This window comes from Danaus plexippus, chromosome 4 (assembly GCF_018135715.1).
Source record: "Danaus plexippus chromosome 4, MEX_DaPlex, whole genome shotgun sequence".
Lineage (NCBI taxonomy): Eukaryota > Metazoa > Arthropoda > Insecta > Lepidoptera > Nymphalidae > Danaus > Danaus plexippus.
The window spans coordinates 5,736,004-5,757,228 of record NC_083538.1 but is presented as its reverse complement, the minus strand read 5'-3'; the positions used below and the strand labels follow the sequence as shown (position 1 = coordinate 5,757,228).

General features: G+C 29.0%; 1 protein-coding gene and 1 long non-coding RNA gene across 3 annotated transcripts; one reads left to right on the top strand and one right to left on the bottom strand.

The window, feature by feature from the left end:
• Positions 1-883: 883 nt before the first annotated feature.
• LOC116768347 (ATP-binding cassette sub-family G member 1-like) lies at positions 884-19,674 on the top strand. Of its 2 annotated transcripts, none has more exons than XM_032659037.2 (11): positions 884-1,043; positions 9,711-9,864; positions 12,208-12,367; positions 13,400-13,545; positions 13,786-14,024; positions 14,356-14,478; positions 16,417-16,556; positions 16,768-16,924; positions 17,204-17,304; positions 18,794-18,949; positions 19,148-19,674. In XM_032659037.2, the coding sequence occupies exons 1-11, from the start codon at positions 947-949 to the stop codon at positions 19,490-19,492; spliced, it is 1,818 nt and encodes a 605-aa protein (XP_032514928.2). In that variant the 5' UTR covers positions 884-946; the 3' UTR covers positions 19,493-19,674. The 2 variants fall into 2 exon arrangements, with proteins under 2 accessions (XP_032514928.2, XP_032514929.2); XM_032659038.2 differs by lacking the exon at positions 884-1,043 and adding an exon at positions 4,373-4,542.
• Positions 12,104-13,422, bottom strand: LOC133319498 (uncharacterized). Its single transcript, XR_009753097.1, has 2 exons — positions 13,280-13,422; positions 12,104-12,293 (listed from the first exon to the last, which is right to left on the bottom strand). It is a non-coding gene; the product is annotated as an uncharacterized LOC133319498 (long non-coding RNA).
• Positions 19,675-21,225: the final 1,551 nt, after the last annotated feature.

Below are 21,225 nucleotides of genomic sequence, written 5' to 3'. Positions count from 1 at the left end.
GGATGCTGACAAACAGCCTTACGGTCCTCCTGATGTTAAGCGGTCACGGTAGCCAAATACTTATGCATATAGCAAGTCAAATGCCGTTACATATATAAATAAGTACAAAATTCCGTATGTGACTTTATAACAATCGTAATAATAACAAAAGATCATAATTTCTTGTATTTTTCTTTAATTTATCTTAGTTTTTCAATTAAAACATTGGTGAGAGTTAAACGAGTAGATATAAAGTGTATTTCAGCAATACGCAGAGGTTTCAGTGAACTTAAGAAAGCATATAAAAATTTCTTTGTATTTTTTCCTAAATATTTCTACAAAAAAGCCTTTGCCTTTAGAAATCCTCAAATTTTTGAACATGTGTATTGTACAGTTGGATAAATATGCTTAGTATGTTTATGATTTAAACAAAATACTTTTAATGTCATTGTTAGTCTGTGAAGATTTCCACTACATTTAAAAATCTATATCCTGTTGAGAAGTGATGGAGAAAACCTGAGAGAAAGAGACTATCATTCAAAAATAGCTCTCTCTCTGACTTTCAGGATAGACAATTTACCTTCATTAAGGGAGAGTCTAGTCTAGAGACTCACAAATAATAAACGAACGAACGGTATTAAAAATAATCAATATAAAAATATCAAACAATTATCATCACTTGGTTACTAATTATTAAAGTTGTGATTTTTATTGGGCTATCACTATCATCAATATCTATAATACTTAATTATCTATATATAATAACAAAATACATTTATTAAATACAACAGTAGATAATATAATTATACGAGTCGTTATTATGTTGTGTACATTTATCTTTGTAAAGAGAAATATAAAGCTAAACAAGATACCCTAGATTAAACGAACTCGTCGCAAGACGGCGGACTCATGTCGCATTTCACAAAATGATTGCATCCGCCTTTTAAGGAATAAAACGGGATTACAAATGGATCTAGAAATTGGAAGAGACGATGTCAGTTTTGATGGCGAGTGTTACTTAGTGTTTAATGCTGTGAATGCATCTGTGAATAAAAGTTCAAAAGGTAAGTTTACTTATATAATACTAATTTATATATTCAATCAACTTATTATGACTATTAGTATTATGTTTAATAGCTAACGTTACATAAAATATTCGATTTGTCACTCGGAAATACGATAATTTTCCGTAAGATTAAAGTTATTTTAAGCTATTATTAAAAATATATTTATTATGAAGGGTACAAAAAGTTAAAATTTAGCTTGAAAAAAAAACGTCAATAAAAAAATCCTAATTGTGTTATGATATATAATAATAATTAGAGCTAACAAGGATAAGGTTAAATAGTCCAAGGGGAAGAGCTTAGAAAAATTTAAAAATATATATAAAATACATTATCAGTACATATTCAATGATGTTGTTGACACAGACAGGATATAATATAAGCGTTATACCAGATAAAACATGTTCAGGAAATAATCATATATGCACTATATACGATAATTATATCATCTTTATAATTAGAACTTAATAGCTATTATACAATAATCCGTTGGCATTAAAACTATATTTTATGCCTCAAATTAATTTATAACAATTTATACCAATTTATTCGTAACGAACTTAAATCAATCAAATATAATTTTGATGTTCTAAACAATGGACAGAGAATAAATTACTTTTAAAGTTGTACTTGATTTGTAACGAATCTTTATGATGTCAGACACAAGAAAAGTGCCATTTAACTTTTCCTTTTTGAACCAAATCTAACGTAAATTCAACTCTAAGATAGAGTTCTTTATGTCCTGTATTACGGTCGGTTATAGGACAAACTTAATATTATAATATTCCAGTTAAGTGCAAAATAATCAAAATATAGAATCTGCATCCTGCGTACGTGTTTCTCCTGCATAGGTGAGATTAATCAGTCACAATAAGTCCCCTTATGATACGGATGTATGGGGGCGAAGGTACTTACTCAATTTCTCCTTCTTTACATAAAAAAAAAATTCAATGATAAATAAGTTATTCACTACGTTGTTTGTGTTATTGATTTAGAATAAAATAAATGGGTTTGCTATGAGACCATGTTTTGAATCTATCTTAGTCTAAGATCATCATACGTAGTAAATGCGGTAAACTGTTGTTGGCTAGTATTTATTTGCCCAAAGCAGGTTGATCTTTTAATTATGTTATTCCAAAACTTGTATTCATATAAAGTAATTAAATGATCTTGGTTCCAATCAGTCGACCTTAAAAATAAGTATAAATAATAATTATTCAGCAAATATTGCATAAAATAAAAGCAATTGAAAAAATATAAATTTCTTTGTATTTCCAAAGAACAAACAAATTTAATGATAATGACATGAAACAGATAACTTTGATAACAAAAAATCCTTTTTTGTCATTATTTTATTCCAAATTATATAATTTGGAATAAAATTTAGCCAACACTGAACATAATTCAATAAGTCGCCAAGTTTAATAAAGGAGATATTTTGTACTTGTTACAAATATAGAGTAAAATAGTTCAATTTGGTTTAAAAAATGCGATCTTTAACTTTAGTGTTTACGGTTATTTACATAAGACTGTGCCAACTGTTTTAAGAAATAAACGTTTTGATTTTTGATATAATACCTTTTATTAATAAAAATATTCGACTTAGCAGCCTCAATAAACAGAATGTCTGACAAGAACTCAAAGTATTACAAACAGAGCACGATTTTTAAAACAAATTAGATAGCAATATCAAAAAATAACAAACATACGAGCATACAGCTTTAGTTTAAGTGGTTGCTAAGTATTGAAAGATGGTGGTTTGGAAAAAATCTAAAACAAAAAAAACAATGTCCATAGACTTATAATAATATGCAATATTTCAAAATGCAGTAATTGTCGAACAGATTACTGAATAGCCTTGCCCTTAATGATTAAATGATTATTTGAGGTAGGGTATGCAAAACAAGTTGTAAAAAGTATTAAAAATAAAAAATAGTATATATTTATAATAAAGAAAACTAAAAAAATATTTATAATTAAGCAGGAAAAATAATTATTTTGCAATTAAGTTTTTTTATGCCAAAAGTGGCAAACGAGCAGGCGGCCTACTTGATGGGAAGTAGTGATCGTTGCCCATGGACATCTGTAACATAAGATATGTTATGTATACGTTGCCAAGCTTGTTTGATGAGAAATGAGGAAAGGGTGGGAATAGGATGATGGCAAGAGAGAGTGGGAACAGGTAAAAAGAGACACCGGCTATCTCACTCATCGGAAGTAACACAGCCATTAAATACTATTCCACGACGATTTCTGTGAGAGGGTAGTACTTCCCCGGTCAAACCAGCCTATGAGCTATAGTAACTTGACCTCAGCTAGGCTCTACGACCTTTAGAATAAGGTTTCAGTTGTAATAGCTAAATATATACATATTTATTACACTCTTTATTGTACGAAAAAATACAGGAATAAAATAAAGAGAAAACAAAACTTTTAACATTTTATTTTAAAGAGAAAAAAGACAAATATACAAACACATTACATATTTAAAGTAAATATTAAGGAATAAAAAAAAGCATTCTAACACAAGAATAATTATTTCTTTGAAATAAATAACACATCGTGTTCTCAGTAAGTTTTCGATACTAAATAATCTTTCATGGACTTTAAAAATACATATAATAATTATTATTGTAACTCGTGAGTGATAATGAGCAGTGAGATGGATAACGAGACATAAAATTCTCGGTCCACTTAGACGAAACCAAAGTTAGTTGACAAAATAAATGTTAGGCTTAGAAAAAATTGCATTTATGAAATATTTTTTGGTGTAATTGCCTGCATCTAAGTATATGACTTTGGAGAAAAAATAATGACTCAAAAGGTAAATTAAAGCTAGTTGTTGTAAGGTGAAAATGAAATGGGAGTCTTCTAAATTTTGATATATAAGAAGAGCTTAATGTAATTTAATAATATTATAGAACAACAGTGTGTCGAAGAGGATACTATATCGCAATATTTTGTGTTTTATATTACAACTGAATTTAAAAAAAAAAAAACATTGAAACAAATTGCTTAACAATAAAATTTAACTCATAGTGAATAGTAGTCATTACACATTTATTAAACTAAAAATATTTAAGGTGTGAAGCGCGCCTATAAATATAATTTGCGTTATTTATAAAAAGTGACAAAAAGCGCTCACAAACACACGCTTCAGTAAATTGATTATTTTTCAATAACTAAAACAAACATTTTACAATATTCATTTAATGCATTATCAATACACATTATAACTATCATCCGACTCATTGCACTTTAAAAACGTTGAAAGATACGAAACTCAATTCACAACAGTAGCGGGACCCACTTATCATATGATGTGGCAAACGTATCTCATGGAGTCGCTGGTTTACAACGGAACATGGCGGGCGCGTTCTAGATGAAAAATAATTATTGTATCGTGTATTGAATGTAAAAATGGATGTTGAAAGTGATTTGAAAAATGGCCGTTACTTGTGTCCGCTGACGTACACGGATCTTGGTTTCAGTGTTAAGGGTTAGTATAGAGTTTTGTGGTAAATATAGTTTTTGTACCCATATGAAAGTTGAAAGTTTATTTGGGTGAAGGCTTTAAACTCTTAAACTATGTAAAATTAGTATAGAACCTATAACATATAATAGTTATTTTAGGTTAAATATTTTTAATATACTACATTCATAGCATCAATTTAGGAGATGTATAAAAATATCTACTAAAATTTGGTTACAATATTTGATTGTTAAAACTGTCTGTCTGTGTTTTTGTTATTACACGATTATTTATATATAATGATAACTTCATTAATATTCATAAATTAGCCTCAATAATGTAATAGTCTGTTTAATAATGTAATACGTTATACACGTTTTACAAAAAAAAAAATTACATATGCACAAAAAAAAATTACGACTATTATAACAGTTTGTGGACGATATTTTATTTTTATTTTTATACATAAATATATTTACCAACTTGCTTGTGAATAAATATATCAATTATATTGGAAACAAAAAAAAAACCTTATACGCGTTGCTAATAACAAAAAAAAAAAATCTAAAAAAAGTCTTGGAAACTGCCTAAGATGTGTTAAATATCCATCATAATATTTTGTATTTCATTTCAATGCTTTTTTAAATTAAACTATTATAATATATATATTTTTAATTCTATTAAAATTTTATTTTACACTATAGACACTTACGTTAAGCAGGTGCAGAAAAGTCTTCAGATAAAGTTAGGTTGCTTCATTCAAGGCCAACGTTAGAATAATAAAGACGTGCTTAGAAAACTAAACGATATTTTAAAGAATATTACTATGTATAAATTTATATATTATGTTTATATCATATATATATATATAAATCCTTACCAAATATTGCTCGGTGTATACATATATTGTAGATACTTAAGTGAAAAGAACCACACTATATTTTTTTAAACAATTTACTAAAAGTCAAATATCTTGTTATATGTTAACAACATTTTTAAGATATCGTGCTTACTGTTATAAAATAAATGCAATATGATTAGTTTTATGTCATATTTCATCGACATATCTTTTAGACATTTAAAATAAACTTACAAAATGCTTTTACTGAATAGTTTTTCCGCTTTCACTTAACTTAATATAAATATATCCTAATTATGTATATTGAATTATAATTGATTTACAATGCCCATTAGGTTTTTGTGGTTTATATCTGTATTTATTAATTCACATTGTAATTATAGGTAAAATTTTCATTGAATAATGTTTTTTTTAACATCAAAATGATATGTTAAAACTGAACTTGCACTTTATTTGATATAATGCGATCGTAATCCACCCCTTTTAACATTACAAATCAATACACTTTGGCAAACCATGTATCTGTTTTATTGAATGTTTTCATTGCTGTCAACTTTATTAACGTTCTCAGCAAATATCGAAACTCTTAAACGTTATAAAAACAAATGATAAACAATTAAGATAATAAATAAATACATTACGGTCAATATTTGTCCAAATAATTACATTTTATTATCATATTTTCCTTATCTGTTTTACGTTAAACAGCTTCCTAAATGTAGATAACATTCAAATATCTGACTTCCAAATGCAATTATTTTCATCTAGCTTTTAATTAGAGATTCTTATTAAGAATTAATAAATATAACCATTTGGTGAACAATAAAAATCGGTATTTTTGCAACGATTTTTTATTTAATGTTGTGTTGTTAATGAATGTTAATAATTAATACCATATAACATAATAGTAATAACAATCAACTTAGTCAAAGTCAAAGCAAATCAACTTTACCTCATTTTAGGTCTGGGCACATATCATTTAGCCAAGAGGCGTGCCTGATAAATCTCACAAGAAGAAAAAAATTATGCTTAACGATGTAGCCGAACATAGATAGGTACTATTACGATTAAAATTGAAGGGTTGTAAAAAAAAATTCATTGAAACCGCAAGATATTTTATTCAAGACCGTCTTAAGACTTAACTTTTACTTCTGCTTCAGTATAAAGAAGATCGTTGATTTTGTGATGTGTAAAGTCTATAAGAATAATAACTGTGCACGACTTGAAATAAACGTTATTTTCTTATTTATGTTTTCTTGAATACTGCCGTACATGATATTTTCCCAACGATACCACAAATTAGCTCATTTGAGCAACTTTGCGGTTTCGTTTCTTAATTTAAGATTAAACTCTTAATTTAAAATTCAATTAATTCTTATGTTAAGATTAAAATCTATATGTCTGTATAAGTTATGTCAAATAATGTAGGTAAAAAGACGAAAAATGTGCCACCGATGTTTTTGCTTTGAAAAAAGTAATACTGTGGACTTGAAGGTAGAATGATATTGTTAGTATAATACAAACATACTAATATATGTGTACCGATAATTTAAATATGAAGTTTTCTCCCTAAAAGGGCTTTGCCAAAATTTCTAAGCAAAAACGCAAGATCAGACTCGCAAAAAAAAAAATAGAACTGGTCCACAAAAAAGCTAACTTTTTATAACTCTCTATAGACATTTTATTGTAGTCTTTAAAAATGTCTATTTAATATTTAGTGTTTACCTCTATTAATTTAATTAACCTTCTATTGAATTATTTTGCAGTATTATTTGTGTTTCATAATTAGTACAATTTTGTAATATTTGTTTAGTTTTTTAACTTAAACAATATATCTGGTGCAGACCGCTAGTGCATATATAAAACCAAAGATTTCCCTGAACACACGAGCGGAAACATCTTGTCAATTAACGATTTAAGTTACTCTCGGGTTAAAACCCAAATATATAAATACATGAGGGTTAAGTGACGTTTTGTAAACTTTTAGCCGGAATCCAAAATGGCCTGGTTGATTGAATTGAAACTATTAAGCACAACAAGCTTGTGAAGATTTGCTTTCTAAATGATCACGGAATGGGATTGCGCTCCGTATATCGTTGTAATCTATTTTGCAAAAGACATATACTAATGTCATATTTTTTGGTAGAAAATCTCGAACTTGCGTCTACGTTGGGTTCAATTGCACTAAGTTAAATTAATAGCTATTAGAGATTTCCTTGTATCAGTTTTCAATTTCCGACACAATTTATTTTATTTCAGAAATCACTGATTAATATCTCTGCGGAAAAGAACTTCCAAAGAAAAAGAAACCGCCATGTTTGTCATGATTATGTCCTTGAAAAGACAATATAAAGCGTTGTAGAACAGCAGCTTTTAAAAACTTAGATTTAGAGCAAAACACAATCAAAAAGGTCCTCAATATATATTTGCGTGAGGAAAGTGTAGACTCAATTAAATTAATCGGAAGACCAGGGCTTTATGCTACATTTTTAATTATTTCTACTTGACATGTTAAATCGAGGGTAGAGAATGCTTTGCTTTCTTGATTGACGGAATGTTTACTTAAAATTGCATGAAAAAGTTCTGCTTGAGCTGAACCAACAATTCGTCTCCCATGTACAGTGGGACGTCTACGAGCAATTTTTCTGACACCCAAATCAAAAGATCCAAAACAAGTAGTTCTAGATGGATGCCGCTTGGAATTTCTACTCCGATTCTGGCAGTCACCGTTAATAAACTTTCTTGGAATTGTTTTTGTAATCTTCTTTATTATTGAATTGTTTCTGAATGTTTTGAATTTCCTATATGAATATACACTATTGAATAAGAAAGCTTTTAGATAGTATCGTTTGCATCTGCGCGTATAATACATACATATATACATACTACACCATGTTAACTATTACCTTTTCCTTATCAATTTATTTTATGGTAGAGCTGTTTCTTTTGGGCTGTTTAGGGCAATTAATAATATCATAAAAGAATGTATTGTAAAAAAGAGAAAAGACCAAAGGCGTTCTTAAAACAAAACAAACACATATCTATCTGGATTACAAAAAGCATTCCATATAATAGGATGTACGAAAAAAAATCTATCACAACGTGAAACTAAAAAAGAGAAATGGTAACATTCATAGATGAGTAAAAGAAATCGTATTGATATAAAAATACTGACTAACATATTATAACTATTTTTAGAATTGCTTCTAACTAATATACCATTACAAACAATAAGCTGATACATTCGTGTTCAAATAATTGTCAGTGACTACTGCATACCTGAGTAAAAGGTTAAATGACCTTAAATAAGTTCTTAAGTTTATTGAGTTAGCCAACGCAATTCGCAAGCTTTTTTGTTTCTATTAACATGTGACATTTAAAATTCACAATTTATTACTCCATTGCTGAATATCATTAAAAGGCAGCTAAACAAGAAACAACGTAACAAGTTTGTTACGTTGTTCGTGTTACGCCTTCAAGGTTGTTTATTAAAATTTACGCAATCGATAAATTTTAGATACTGATTTTGGTACTGGCTTCTACTTAACGAATTAACCTTCTTTTAAACAGGAATGCAAATTCGACTTGATTAATATTCGCAAAAGGACAAAAACATATACAAGAACAGCTAAAACTGAGAATATCAAATCTTATAGCTTTATTACTATAGTTTATTCGCATTTTTATCAAACAAGATTGTTTATAGAACCCATCACGAAACCATTGACTAATCAAAAACCTTAATTCTGTCGGACATACCTCCACGCCTTCCTGGCTTTGAGGAATGTGAAGTTGAAAGCCAGACCAAAATGGCATACAAACGTAAAATAGTTATACGAACGACTTTAGTATTAATACGTGTATATCGATTTAATCACGCATTGTTTATTTTTAAGCATTTTTAAAGTAAATTTATAGTTTATAAGTCAAATTTCCGTACTTTTATTAGGATAACATTGAATTTGAAATTGAAATAACGAATACAGAATAAAAAATTCGTTGACACGAACAGAATATCAGGAAACATTACCAGCCAAGCCGTTATTGTGAATATGTCGATAAGCATTTCATTCAAATTATTTTATTTTAATTTTAATTCAAATTTATAAGTTAGTTTTTTAGTTACATAACCTACTTAACACATTCTTAATGTATTTTAAGTGGGAAAGATGATGAATTAATAGCCCTGACCATTGACTTGTTCGTACTGTAAGATAACAAAGACAAGCGATCTGCTATTTAATAAACATACAAAAGTTCTAAAACCGTTTATATTACATATTAATATAAAATAAAATATTATTTACTATATAATTAATTAATATGTTTCTTTCAGGCAGGTGGCTCTTTTCAAGGAAGAGAAAAGATAATGATTTACAAATTATTCTTAAGGATGCTTGTGGGGCGATTCGGCCAGGTCGCCTTACATTCATACTTGGACCCTCAGGGGCTGGAAAGTCTACGCTACTGAAAATATTAGCCGGCAGAAAGTGAGTAAAAGGCAAAATGTAATTGAAATATATCCTATCTGTGGGACATTTAATATGTCAATATTTATATGTATATTTGTGTCACTATGTCTATCAATAAAATGAGCATATTTACTGTAAGTACTGTTATTGAGCTATTTATATCGACTAGAGATTATAAAAATATGTAAACAAATGATGTGAATCTCAAAAACAAAAAAGCAAGAAAGACTTTGTATGGCAGAAGTCCATATAATGAATGTTTGATAAGTGAATGTTCTAGATTTATTTTTATTCCACGGTTATTTATCGTTGATAATATTCTATTTAATTATTTGAAGTTGACATAACAATCTCAATTATATTTATTTGCAAACTTTCTAATAACAATAAAATCCGTTTATAATACCTTTTCATTAATAAAACAATAGGCTGTTATTTCACTGTCATTTTACTACTACTAAAAAAAAACATTTCAGGTTGTCTTTTTATTCCCAAGAAGGTTAATTCCGACATTTTATTTATTTACACACTTGTTCTGTCCCTTTAAACGAATCCCTCTAATTGTTTTAAAGAAAATTATATAACCGTTTTAGGCTCATTCCTTCTAACAAAGTATTCATAAGGTATAGTAAGGTTAATGGTAATTCGGTTGTATTAAGTTTTGTTTAAAATATATTTGGTAGAAGAGATGATTTTCTTCGTACAACAATCTGCTTGAGTTAAGACTTAGGAACTAACTTATTTCGCCTTTGATAATGAGATCTAAGATTTTCGCGAGTTTTATTCATTTAAATGAAACGAGTATTATTCGGATATACTACGCGGATTTTATTATTTCAAAACTACATAATCCCGATGTTTCGGTTACTTTGCAGCAACCGTGATCACGGGCAGACGAGATGAAATAATAAAATCCGCGTAGTATATCCGAATAATACTAGTTTCATTTATTTCGCCTTTTTTCAAAGATCGAGACCCACACTCGCCCCTTCTGGGAACTTCGTGTATCCTTATCTAACTTACACACTATTTGCAAGAGTAATAAAATAACAGACGGGGAAGTATTAGACGATGTATAAAAATCTTAAGTGTCTTTAACATGACCAGGGTTTTATTATTCTAGCATCGCAGGGTCATAAAAAAATCGAAGTTTACGATATAATAAAATGCCTGTCAAATGCATAGTGTATTTACAATTCTAAAAAGTTAAAAGAGATTTAAATCCAAACACATAAAAACAACTGTTTAATTATAGTTATCTTTATATATAATGTCTAATAAAATTAATATTGATGGCAAATGATTGTCGAATACTTTATTCTGTAATTTTTTTTATAAAAAAAGAATAGATTTTGAAATTAAATACTAAAACTAAAATTATATGAAAACATTGTAAAATATGCTCTTACAAGTTATATACATTTTAACCATAATAAATGAAGTAGAAAAAATTCGACAGAATATAAATGACAATTTGTATTTTCTAAACATGCAATTTTATCGATAATACAGCGCGGCGGAATGCAATAAATCTCGACCTCTTAAACCCTACACATTGTAACAATAATTTTATTAAAACATTAAACATTTAATAATCATATATAATAATATGTATAAAAAAAATTCTATACCTGGTTGTTTGTTTGTCCAAATATGGCCTTCAATACCTGATCGTTATTGATAAAATTTACAAATGACACATTTAGTCGATAGTTATAATATTAAACAATTAGACGAATAGAGCAGGTTTCTGTCACTAACTCGACAGAGTTGTTAGATTAAGAATATTTTTGCATAACTTTGGCTTCAATGATTGTAAATAAGGACTGAATAAAGGCTTATTTTATTTATATATATTTTATTAATATATTTATGTTTATTTATTTTTATTAATTTATAAAATTAAATGTCATTGAATATATCTTTTAGAACTAACTTATTAAAATTTAAAAAAAAAACATTTATTCTTTGATTTTGCTTTAATAATTGGGCTTACTCATATGTACAAGTTGTTATATAAAATGCATTAAGAAGTTCGAAATACACTGAGTATAAAATTACAAATAATATTTAATGTTTATAGGATTTAATGTTTAAAACATCGCGTTTTAATATTTTTTTTTTTTTTGCATATTTCTGGCAGAGGTCAAGATTACTTTAACATTAAACAAGTGTGTCAATGCATTTTTATGCTTCTAATTAAGACCATAAGAAGGACATTACAAAATAAATTCTGTTCATAATACAAAAATATATGTAAAAATATGGATAGTGTTTTATTATGAAAAAATGCAAGGTTTCATTATTTTATTATTAAAATACATATGTTTAGCATTTTGATTGCAATCCTTTCCATAATAGGAAATCTGGCGTGACCGGATCTCTGCAAGGAGTTTCCCGGAATGTAGTCTTGGTGCCACAACACGTGACACTTATAGACACTCTCACTGTGAAAGAGACAATGCAATTCGCTGCTTCATTGAAACTATCTCGTGCTAGTTATCAAGAACAATGTAATGCTGTGAGTATGAATTTTAGACGATGTTGCAGCTGACGATATATAGAACAATTGCTTTTGCTATAATTCTAAAATTCTATTACTCCTGGAATTATTTTTACTATATTCCATACACCTCTCTCCTCCAAAATCATTTGGGATATAATTCCCATTTTCGTCTTGTCCATGAAAATATACTTCTCTCTTCCCTAGTTGCCTTTATGGACTAAGTAGAATCTTGTACCCTCTAAACGATTTAATTAATTCATACTTTCTTATTCTTTAAATTTATTTACTTTCTAATCTTACATATATTCTCTATCTGGGTGCTTTATTAAGTTAAATTTATTTTATACATTTTTGTTCTCATTAAATTATGCTACATTCCACAACTTTCTTTCAAAGTTCTTTTTGCCATGCGTTGCAATTTTAAATGCTATTATTCTATAATTTTATATTTTCTTTATAACTACGTATGCGAAACTTCACGCACAATTACCTACATCCTTTTTGAGACCCTAAAATTATTGTTTTTGTAACTTGAAAAGAAAATGCGCAAAACTTTTATTTTCTTTTTCTTTTAGATACCAAACCTCATCACCTTACTATGACATAACATAAGCATATTCTTTTTTTTACAAAACGGCTTATATAATAAAATTTAAAAAATAATAAGCTTTAATATTGTGGTACACGTCTAGCACATTTTATAATCAATTTTTTGAATCGAACTTAAAAATAAATGCAGTTGTTCATCTTGCATTTTAAAAATAGAAACTGTTTAAAAAAAGTCTGTCTTTAGATTTATTTTTTTGTGAATTCGTCGAAATTTAAAACAGATCCATTTTGATATCTGGTTATATAATGAAATTTTTAGGCCGGCGTAAACATCTAATATGTTAATAAAGTTATAAATAACTATTTCTGGGTACATACCTACACACTTCAACATCCCACGCAGTAAATCCGATTTAGTGCAGAAACAAAAAAACCTCCTAGTAATTTGGTTAAATTTTTGAACAGTTGCATTATTTTATTACTTCTTCTTGTTTACAGATAGAAAGAATATTAAAACAATTAGGCATCCATGATGTCTTGAATACGAGAGCCGGTCGACTGTCGGGGGGAGAACGCAAAAGGCTCACCGTTGCCTGTGAGCTTCTCACGGATCCATCAATTATGTTACTCGATGAACCGACAAGGTAGTAAATGGTTTAAAAAATAATATATCTGTCAATAAATACAAATAAAGCTATATTCATTATGAGGTTTAGTAAATAGTCAACAAGACAATTATGAAAATTGCTCAACATTACATCGTTTGATTTATAATAAAATTGCCACTTAAGCAACAAGGTCACACTAATAAATAATTCACTTTTATGAAATGTAAATTGTATTTTAATAAAATTATACTTTAATAGCACTGATTTTTTAAACAGCGGTCTAGACTCCGTATCTTCAATGTCAGTAGCGAGGGCTCTAAAAACAGTAGCACAAAGTGGAAGAACAGTGGCATGTGTGATACACCAGCCTTCTTCTCAACTGTTCACATCTGCTGATGACGTAATTCTAATGGCTAATGGCAGGACATTATACGCTGGCGCCGTTACGGATGTACCAGAACTGATAAGGAAATCTGGTTTCGTGTGCCCACTCTATTACAACTTGGCCGATTACCGTAATATATATATTAATTTATAAGTCCTAAATCATTGCTTTGACAAGTGTTATAAATAGAGATAGATTTCTTCCGCGACTTTGTTTCGCAGGAATAAAAGATACTGAAGCCAAAAAAGGAATTGGTTTAAATATGTAATACTATTAACCTAAACTAGGTATTTGAGTGTACTCTAATGTACAAATATTTTAAAATAACCTGTTTTTGAGACATTTGTCATTCATACTCTTGCTTCTCCATAAACAAACATATTTTTCATTTATTCCAACAAATACACTTATAAGATATTTGTATAAATTTGAATGTCGCTACTTAGTGCCAATTGTAACAGTTTTAGAAATTGCAAGCGGGGAACATCCTGGTAATCTAACAAATCTAGAAACTAGTACAAAAACTTATGCACTGGAAATAAAAAGAAATGCAGAAAAAGATACTCAGGAAAGAAGTGAAAAGGGTGAGAGACACATTTTTGTTTCTACTAATCGTATACTATATACTATCGTGTTTTATTATTTTAAACTATATACTCCCGACGTTTCGGTTACTTTTGCAATAACCGTGATCACGGGCAGACGAGATGAAAATGTCTGCAAATTGGTCTTGTTATTTGTCATCTACCAACGATTTCTTTATTTCCTGGCATACCGTTTTCTATGCCAGCAGAATGCACTCACCGCAACTCGAGTTCCAGCGGTGTGATCACAGACATGGGGTTTTATATGTTTTATGAGGGGCTCCCAGGTAATCGAGAGATTCCAGCCATGTTCTCTATTGAAAATGCAATAGAGTTTTTGTTTTTTGAATTTCAATAGCCTATTAATTGGCTATTAATCGGTTGCTGCAAAGTAAACGAAACCTCGGGATTATGTAAATTAAAATAATAAAAAAAGCACAGTACATCCGAAAATTATATAATAGTTTTATTTAAATAAAAACAAAACTGCATCACGAGACTCTAACCTTTAAAAAATTTACATCAAATAAATAAATAGTATATTTGTTTCAGTACAAAAAAATTACACCCTATACAAAACGTTTAGTCGGTTAATTGTGTTATTATGAAAGATGAATTTTTAAATAATATGTGTTTAACACGCAAGTAACAATAATATAGTTGCGTTTGTAAAAACTATGTAAAGTAACCTATAGAATTTTGACCTAACACTTACTGAACTAGGACAGTGATGGAACATAGACGCTACAAAGAGGTTGCAACCAAGTTTAATTCCTAATTATATTCTGTATTCACAAAGCTATATTTAAATGACGGATCGAGTATACTTTAAATTCCCTAACGGATTTTCCAACTTTAAGTTTTCAGCACAGTCATCGTTTTTTTACTTTCTTGTTTGCAGTTGACTCCAAAGTTTAAATTAGATGGCTTTTTACGATATTATTTTTCATTTCATAACTCTTTCACATAGACAAGATTAAGCTAAAACAGTTGTGCTTAGCCTACCCCGTTCGATCAGAAAGTAATTTTAGATTTACTGACATTAACTTTCTAAAATTTTCTATTCTCTAAAGAATGGCAATTTTCCTTTCACAATAATCTCTAGCACATACTCATAAATTATAAATAACACATTCTTGATGTAGATGACTCATTATTTCTTTAAAAAAATATATATTTCTTTTCGTTGTTTGAGATAACAAATTAATCATTTTCAGTAATCTTATGTATTTATCTATATGACAGACTTTTAAATGTCAAAATAATTGTCTGCCCTTTATCACACTTGAACTAATAAACCGTGAAAAACATGTCGAGACTGTATTTACACTGAAAATCTTAAATGTATCAGATTGAATAAATATGGAAAATACATATATTTACTTTCTGTAAATGATTTTCTTAGCAATAAATTGCTAGAATCTCTTACAATTGGAATAAAATAAGCAGATGTATAATGGTCGTTGAAGAAACAATACCTACCTATAATTTCATATTCTTGTAGCTGTTGACAAATTTAAAACAGGACTTATTTTAAAACTTCAACTTTTTTTTTAATAAAACACAATATTACACCAAAAATAAAAATGTCGTTTTTAACCTGACGAAGAATTTAATTATGGTTCAGTTAAAAACATGAAATAAGCTAAATAAAACTAATATTTTTCGGGTTTATACTATTCGTATTGTATTTTTCAAAAAAACTGCATACGTACGACGTTTCACTGAAAGGTTACTTTGCAGCAACCGTGAACCTGGCAGACGAGATGTGATCACGCTTGCTGCAAAGTAACCGAAAGTCGGAAGTATGTAGTTTTTTAAAATAATAAAACACGCGTAGTAATCCGAAAAATATTGGTTTTATTTAAACGAATACTCGCGAAAGTTTTGATCGCATTATCAAACAAGCTATTTAATTTAAATTTAAACCATTAACAGATAACTCAACAGAAGCTGAAGCCTTATTACACAGAAAAGTTCAGCCCGACAATCATTACGAGGCAGGATTTGTGCAACAACTACGGTCGCTTCTTTGGAGGGGCTACTTGGGAGCTCTTAGGGACATTCATTTAACGCAGGTATTTGTTATTGACCGTTGTAAAGCGAGAATAAAAAAACACTCATCCACCACACTGTTCTGAAACAAGAATTTTGATTGAGTCTTTGACAACCTAAACTAATCAATATGTACATATGTTTCTAAACAGTATTCCCTTACAATTTAGATAATGATAAAATCGAACCAAAGAAGGTTTTTATAGTATATATATATTTTATTATAATTCACAGATACGGATTTTAACCCATTTCGTGGTGGCGTTATTGTTGGGTGCTTTGTATCAAGGCGCCGGTGCAGAGGCGAGCCGTATGATTTCAAATACAGGATGTCTATTCTTTTTCTTACTATTTTTATATTTCTCAAACGCAATGCCCACAATACATACTTGTGAGTAACAACGAGCACATTGTCTATATTTTTTGTATAAGTTGTCGTAATTGAATATTTTCTATTGTTTAAATTAGTGATGAACTAATTATTTTTAATTATATCAATTGTTGTGATCGTTAACAATGTTATTGAATTTTTTTATTATTTTGCAAGTTAATAATGAGTTCATAATACTAAGTTAAAAAAAAATATAAACCTTATATATGAGTGATATAGCTATAATAATCCAAATATTATATATATGCTTTATTAGGGTGTTTTCATTTGCCTTTTCAGTCCCAGTGGAATCAACCGTGGTACTTCAGGAACATCTCAACAAATGGTATTCCCTATCAACGTATTGCATCACAAAAGTTATAGTGGATCTGCCTATTCAGGTATTTTAAGTTTACTAAATAAACTATTCTTAAAAAAATCGATCTTATAAACTAAAAATATTGGAAGAAATAGCACATGCATATTGACACAAATCTATAATAATAATCAAATGATTCGTACTGTAGAAATACTTAATAACTTAAATAAAACGCTTACTTGTTTGGCAGTACACAAAAATAATAACTAGGCTTTATATAATCACTACTATAAATATGACCATTTTCAAGGTCCGAGAATCACAATGCATTATTTATAAGTTATGAGATCATTTGTATTTGTATTCTAAATGAAATCATCGAACAATCGTCTTTGTTTAGGCTTAGAATACTGCGAAAATTATAGTTTAATTATGTGGGAATATAAAGTAAATATGATAATTTGAGTTATACACTTGCCCACCCTAACGGTATGTGAGTGACAAAATTGACACTAGATCTACTAGTGTCCTAGAGAAAAAACTGACAAAAAATAGTTGAATAACTTGAGATTGTTAACAATTCTTAAAGTGAATTAAATGAAATACCAGCAACGATGTCGCTTCCAAGAATGTAGTTATTCTTAAGGTGGTAGGTGGTGGCTCGACCGGGGAAGTACCATCCTCTCACAGAAAATCGGCGTTAATTATTCTCTAAAGGCTGCGTTTCGTCTGATGAGTGAAATAGCCGGTTGCCTTTTCCCTATTCCCAACCTTTCCTCTCCGTCTTCCCAAGATAAGGTTGGCAACGCATCCGCAAAATTCTTTAGCGGATGTTCATAGACGACGGTACTACCTCCATCAGGTAGGCCGTCTGCTCGTTTGCCCCCTTTGTCATAAAAAAAAGAACATGGGTAGTTGATAGAAATAAGTAGGTAATTCAGTTACCTACATAATTCATTTAATCTGCTGGGCAACTAGGTTTTCTATGCTATTATTTACACGTACCAAAAAAACAAAACTCTTTATTAGAATACAGTTATTTTAACTATTTAATAACAGGAAAATCACCTAAATTTTAATCAACAAGAATTTCGAATCCTAAGCCAAACTAAACGATGCGTAAAATATGCCTTAAAACATCCTGATGACAAAATAACGACTGATAATACAGAAATCAATGTAAAATTTTATGATTAAGACTATTTGGAGAATGCATAACAACATTTGTTCTTGATCCATAGTAATGGTGATTGGTTCATACAATTAAAAAAAAAATAGCTTTTAATTGTTACAATATCCAAAGAGTATATTGCCACTTATATATTACTGAAAAAAAATAATTGGAACGGATACTTGATGAATTCCAGTCTAAATTTGAACTTAAAATATATCTCGAAATGCACTCTGAACGATACTATTCTTCTAAATGATAAAATTCTATTTTACTTCCAAGACTTAGCTCGTATTTAAAGTATAAAACATGTAGTGTCGTAAAAATTGTGTCACTCTTAAAGAATATTACATAAAAATTATTTAATAGAACAACTAAAAATCAATATAATTGTTTTCAGCTACTTTGCGCAACGATATTTGTTTTACCGGCGTGGTACTTAACTTCTCAGCCACTTGAACCATATAGACTCATTTTGGCATGGAGTATTTGCACCCTCCTGACAATCCTAGCTCAAACTTTTGGCCTAGTAGTCGGAGCTGCGTGTGGAGTTAAGGTAAATAAAAAGTATTTTAAGAGTTCTAATCTAGAGAATTTAATTTATTCAATTCAGAATTACCCCGACAAAATCGACAAGTTGGGCATTTTGATTATCAGCTATAATTTTCCGGTGAATTTAATTAGCAAATTTACATAAATATAAATGAATTAATAATTATTTATTTATTCATATGAAAATCTTTTCTGCTTTCAGCTCGGTCTTTTCGTGATTCCTGCTGCCAACATCCCCATGTTAATGTTTTCTGAATTCTTTATCCCCTACCACGAAATGCCATCTTATTTACAGCCGTTCGCTTTAATGTCCTACTTCCGTTACTCTTTTGATGCATTCATGCAAACCGCTTACGGCTTCGGTCGCAAGAACTTACCTTGCAACAAAATATTTTGTCTATTCAAGCAACCTGACAAATATCTTGACTACTTGGGCCTTCAGCAAAACTTCTCAAATGATGTTATAGCACTTGTTATTTGGATTGTTTTATTAAAAATATCATTGATTTGTGTTTTAAAATACAGAGTCTTCAAAGCTTGTCGATAACATTAGTAATATTATAACAACTTTTAAAAGAGTTTAATGTATTAAATTTGGTTGGTATAAGGTGTAAAGATAAAATAGTTTGTAAGTTGAAGAGTTATTGTATATGACTTGATGTATTCGTTATAAAAAAAAATCTCATAAAATAACAAACGATATTAAAAAAAATAAAAGTATTCATTTTATTTCTTTCCTTTGTATTAATTTCTTTAGAGTTCGTTTAAATCAAAACCTTTAAGACTTAAGTCGATACACAGTTTTCAAATTTTAAGTAAATCACAATAAAATAAAATCAATATGACGTAATGTGTAGGTAATACATTTGATATCTAGAGTAAAAGAATATAATAAAGAATTGAGCTCTCTTAAAATGTTTCAATGAAGTTATATAACGTGGCTTTATGTGTAGGTATTTTTATTACCAAATATGAGAAATCCAACAATTTGAATAACTCAGATAAATGGGACATTTCTAATAATTATTATTATTTAAACAAAACGATTATATCGTTTCAATTAATATAATTTTCACGTCAATAAATCGATCAGATCCAAATAAAAAGTTGCCATATAAAACATTAATCAATTGCTATCTTTTAATATTATGTGGTGCAAAATTATTTATATCATATAGTAAGCTTAAAAAGTGTATTTGTAAAAATTGTAAATTAAAAAATTAACAAACGTTGATAAAAATATAGGGAATGGTAGCTATTAAAATTAAAAACAATTATTTGAAAGACTTGTAACAATATCCTTGCGTATTTGTTTTCCTTACTTGCCCATCTCCGTGTCATTCAGTTTAACCCAGTAATGGTATAAAAAAAAACCTTTCAAGAGCCCAAAAAGTAAAAAACTAAGTATTACATGAAATTGGAAATAAAGTCTTTTGAATATAAAGAAATGATTTAATTCTCGACATCATAACTTTACCGCTATTATTATATATATTTTTTATTCTTAGTAAATTCAATTGTTTTATAAAAACCAAACGATATATTTAAAATTGTTTCTTCACGCATAACTACTTCATTTACGAAAGGATTGTTAAAATAAATAAGGAAAAGTTCTCGATGCGAAAGTGTATCACTTCTCGCAATCGATTTAATTAGTTGTAAATCGGGGCCCCATATTTTATTTTTTTCGTATTTAAACAGTAGACTACCATGCATAAATGTTCCTAAACTTTAGAGTATAGAGACTTCATATTTCATCGTGCTTTATAGTAAGTTTACATTTAACGTTAAAATTTTAAGAGATTGTCTTAATTCGTTTGCCATTTAACAATAAAAAGTATATCTTTTAGATACAATTAAATTAGATTTATTGCTCCTTACTTCAGAATACCTAATTTAACATGTTGACGTTTTAGGCGAATAATTCTCGTTATAGTAGGGCTTAGGGCTTAATTATTGGAAGCACAGTGATAGCGCCGTAAAAATTAAGTGCCAAATTCATTTATATGATTCGGTTGAGATGCAAGCTCAAAACACCGTTGTCCAGTGAATTGAAAAATTAAACTAAGGTTGAAGCGTTCTTCACTGCACACCACATGTAGGTCGTCAATTTTGCGCAAACTTAAAATCAAAATATCATCGAATTTTCATAGATAATCACCTCAATAGTTGCAATAGTTTGAAACTCTTGCAAGTACATCTGTATAAAGACAAAATATTGGCTGGTGCCACGGCCAATCCGAATAGAAAGCATCATCCAGAACTAAAAGATGAAAAGCA